Here is a 4,336-nt window from a genome sequence, read left to right on the forward strand (position 1 = left end):
TTATCACTTAAGTCTCAAAATATCTCTATGATGTAAGTACTGTTACCTCCATTTTATGGATGAAGAAACCGGGGCTTGGTGTGTATACATAATTTGACTAAGGCAAAGTGGCTAGCAAGTGACAGAGTGGATTTTTAAGTCTAGAGGTATGAATCTAGAACCAATGCTTTTTGCCTCTTGATGATGTAGGAACAGTACCACATTTTGAGTGTGGTGCATGAAACTATGCAGGATTTGTAGGCTGTATTCTGAAGAACAAAACCTAGGGGTTCCATGAAGAAGATCAGCCACTGTCTCCCAAAGCTGAATGTTACCACCAGAGGCAGCAGCAACCCTTGCAAAGAATATTCTTACATGGCTGGGAAAATGTGTCCATGACCAAACACCATGTGAAATCATGGAAACCAATCATCCTATGGAGAAAGTAACTAAAGGGCTACCACATAGGACTGTAATGGTAGTTTAGGCTGACTACTTCTATTTTGGGTTCTCCAGCCAGATTATTACACATTATAGGATATGGTAACACTTGAGAGAGGCAACGGATGGTGAATGCAGCAATAAACAGAGATCAACAAGTGGTGTACCTCAGCTGCTGGCTGTGCACAGCAGTAGCTATCTTTGTCTCATCAAACCTGGCCAAGTGAAACCCCTAACCTTGTTTTAGCCACAGTTATCTTCTTGACTATCCATGTTGGGCTGGATGGACACCTGGGAGTTATAGCTTAAACCCAAAACTTATCACACACTACATGATCTTGGCTAGAATATTTAATCTCATTTAAGTTATACAAACTGTGTTGTATGGAATGGATGTTTGATCTATTTTAAAAATGGAGGAATACACTCAGATTATGAATACTACGCTTTTTAACATAGTACTGGCACATAGTATGTTCATAATAAAGTGCTTAACTTTCTAAAGGATAAAGCTTCCTTGTTGCCTGGAATGACTTGGTAGTTTATCATGAAAAAAGAGTTAGCTGCACTGAAAAATCATAAAAGCTTATTGGAGAAAGTTCATCTATAAGGCAGTCCCAAGGTTTTCTTTGTACTAATTTAATCTGTTAATTGAACCTAAGTAAATAGGATATTCAGGGCAAAGTTTAGAGAAAGCAAGGATTATAAATATTTTCAGGTACTTTATTATCTCCTATGGAAGGTGATTTTGTTGTTCTCTAATGATCTTATTTTTCCCAACTCATTCATGTATTTCTTTCACCACAAGGATACTTCTTTCATATTTTTTTTATAGGCACTGCACCAAGGATAAAAAATATGGTATGTTTGACCTCAGGAAGCTTTTGTTCATACAACAATGAGTAACCGAGCATACAGAGATGAAAGACAGATTCATTTCTCTGTTTATCCTTCATTCCGTGGAAACTTTACCATAAAAAATATATATTAATAGACTTATTTTAATAGACGTGTGACCTCAGTTATGGATTACATCCTTTGTATAAGATCATAAACAAGAGACATACACCTAAATGCATACAATAAAGTCTAGGGAGAGCATTACAATGATCAATTTAGTCTCTCTGAGGTCACGACAGGAGATTGCATGAAAGCTCAGATGAAAGGGTATGGACTGGGGAAGGAAGAAAGCAGAAAAGGCTTTCCAAAGGAGGTAAGCCATGAGCTGATTCATGAACAATGAATACAAATTTGTAAGGGAAGAATATTAAGGAGGATAAAAGTGGCACAGGATAATTTTGTCAGATGCCACATTTTTGATCCTGAGATTACCACCAAGCTGAGAATATCCCTAGGTTTTCCCAGCATCACACGTGTCAACAAATCTTACAGGATTGCATTCTTCTCATACATCATTTGTGCATTAACGGGAAAAAAAGTCTCACTTGTGATGCTGGGTCCAGCCTACAACCACACAATGGAAACCCTGCTTCCTTTCTCCTTGTGGGTATCCCAGGACTGCAATCTTCACAACTTTGGCTGGCTATCTCACTGAGTGCCACGGATATCATAGCCCTGTTAAGAAACACCCTCACTGTGACTGCAATCTGGATGGATTCCACTCTGCATGAGCCCATGTGTTGCTTTCTGTGTGTTCTGGCTGCTGTGGACATTGTTATGGCCTCCTCGGTGGTACCCAAGATGGTGAGCATCTTCTGCTCAGGAGACAGCTCCATCAGCTTTAATGCTTGTTTCACTCAGATGTTTTTTGTCCACTTAGCCACAGCTGTGGAGACAGGGTTGCTGCTGACCATGGCTTTTGACCGCTATGTAGCCATCTGCAAGCCTCTACACTACAAGAGAATTCTCACACCTCAAGTGATGCTGGGAATGAGTCTGACCATCACCATTAGAGCTGTCACATTCATGACTCCACTGAGTTGGATGGTGAGTCATCTACCTTTCTGTGGCTCCAATGTGGTTCTCCACTCCTACTGTGAGCACATAGCTTTGGCCAGGTTAGCATGTGCTGACCCCACGCCCAGCAGTCTCTATAGTCTGATTGGTTCCTCTATTATGGTGGGCTCTGATGTGGTCTTCATTGCTGCCTCCTATATCTTAATTCTCAGGGCAGTATTTGGTCTCTCCTCAAAGACAGCTCAGTTGAAAGCATTAAGCACATGTGGCTCCCACGTAGGGGTAATGGCTTTGTACTATCTACCTGGGATGGCATCTGTCTATGCGGCCTGGCTGGGGCAGGATGTAGTGCCCTTGCACACCCAGGTGCTGCTAGCTGACCTGTATGTGATCACCCCTGCCACCTTAAATCCCATTATCTATGGCATGAGGACCAAACAATTGCGGGAGAGAATATGGAGTTATCTGATGCACTTCCTCTTTGACCACTCCAACCTGGGTTCATGAACACAATATCTGTTCAGATCTGGAGCATTCCAGCCACCTTCAAAGATGCCTTAGAGATTTGTGGAGCTGGATTGGTTTACCTGGTACTATAAGGAATTCTAAGATGAAGCTGTTAAGGGTATCTTTGTGTCACTTTTAAATTTCTACCAAGAATATGAATGAAATGTTTCTAATTTTCTGACATTTTTAATGGGTTAATACAATAGTGTCTGAATCAGAGTAAGTTTGGTATAGAATACAGCTCTGGAATTTGTCCTTCTACAGCTTCTGACCCATATTTCCTACCTACTATCCTACCATCCCCTCTGCTGAAGAAACCAAGTATTTGGTATCTCCCCTGAAACCTGACTGATATTCTCAGAACTGTTCTTTTCTCCAAGTGATTACATGGAAGAAGCTATTAATATATGACCCTGCCCTCTGGCCCAATAGTGATCTCACTCCATTTGGGTTCTATGTTCACACCTAGACCAGGGTCCTTCCCAAGCCATATGGTTTACTGTTTATCTAGGGAGATATAAACTTGGGATCAGAGATGGTGGTAATTCTACAACACATAAACTGGAAGGAGAAAATTGCGATTGGCCCATGCATCAAAGGCCAATCTCCAAGAACGGATGAAGAGAATAAGTCTTTGGTTCTCTGATTCCAAATCACTTTGGACACCCAGGTATATTGTTATGTTCTATAAAATACCACTTAACTTTTAAATGTATCCTATTGTTAAGCTAGTTGGAGTTAGTATACCAATTACCAGCTTTTTGTTTTTAAGCAACAGAAGGTAAGTTAATACAAGTTTGGTTTTGGAAATCTTTCTTGTTGCTTCCTAGTCCCCATCTGTATAACTTAACCTTAAGGCATAGAAGAGAGGGATCAAATATACACAGGTCTTTCTTCTTGTGGGCACCTCTCAGGGGGTGTGCTCTGGGATGAAGAGGTTAATATAGAACAATATAGATAAAGAAGTTGAAATGTAAGCATTCTTCTTCAGGTTACTGGATGCTTACATGATTTTTGGTTTTGTTTTTCCCTTTCAGAAAATCTTGAACTGAGTAATCAGTATATGTTAAAAGAAACAGATCTCATATATAAGAGATATGTACATTTAAAAATCTTAATAAAAAGATAATTTCCTACTAGTGTTAAAATTCAGTGTGAGAAGAAACTGTTGACAGCAAGTTACTATACCTGAGTCTTAACACTTCCTGTCTATTGATAGAGAAAACAACATTAATTCAGAGTATTAAAAATTAAATAAATAAAACATGGAAAGCAGATAACACTATCTCTGACATATTGTATGAACTTAAAAATATGCCCAATACATTTCTAATTCCATAATTTCAAGGGAGTAGTCCTATACAGACCAGTAGTCATATGACAATTCTTTCAAATAGACAAGCTCCTTAGTAACTTAACATCCATACCTTTTGCTAATATTAGACTTGTTTACCTGCCAAGAATGTATTCAATTTTTGAATACCAGCAGAGT

General features: G+C 39.3%; 1 protein-coding gene across 1 annotated transcript; it reads left to right on the forward strand.

The window, feature by feature from the left end:
• The first annotated feature begins 1,800 nt into the window (after nucleotides 1–1,800).
• On the forward strand, nucleotides 1,801–2,844 carry LOC104665183 (olfactory receptor 52I2). The gene is given in 2 exon segments (XM_010366952.2): nucleotides 1,801–1,901; nucleotides 1,904–2,844. Coding segments are annotated over 2 exon segments (972 nt in total). The 5' UTR covers nucleotides 1,801–1,870.
• Nucleotides 2,845–4,336: the final 1,492 nt, after the last annotated feature.

The sequence above is a fragment of the Rhinopithecus roxellana genome, chromosome 15, assembly GCF_007565055.1.
Source record: "Rhinopithecus roxellana isolate Shanxi Qingling chromosome 15, ASM756505v1, whole genome shotgun sequence".
Taxonomy (NCBI): domain Eukaryota; kingdom Metazoa; phylum Chordata; class Mammalia; order Primates; family Cercopithecidae; genus Rhinopithecus; species Rhinopithecus roxellana.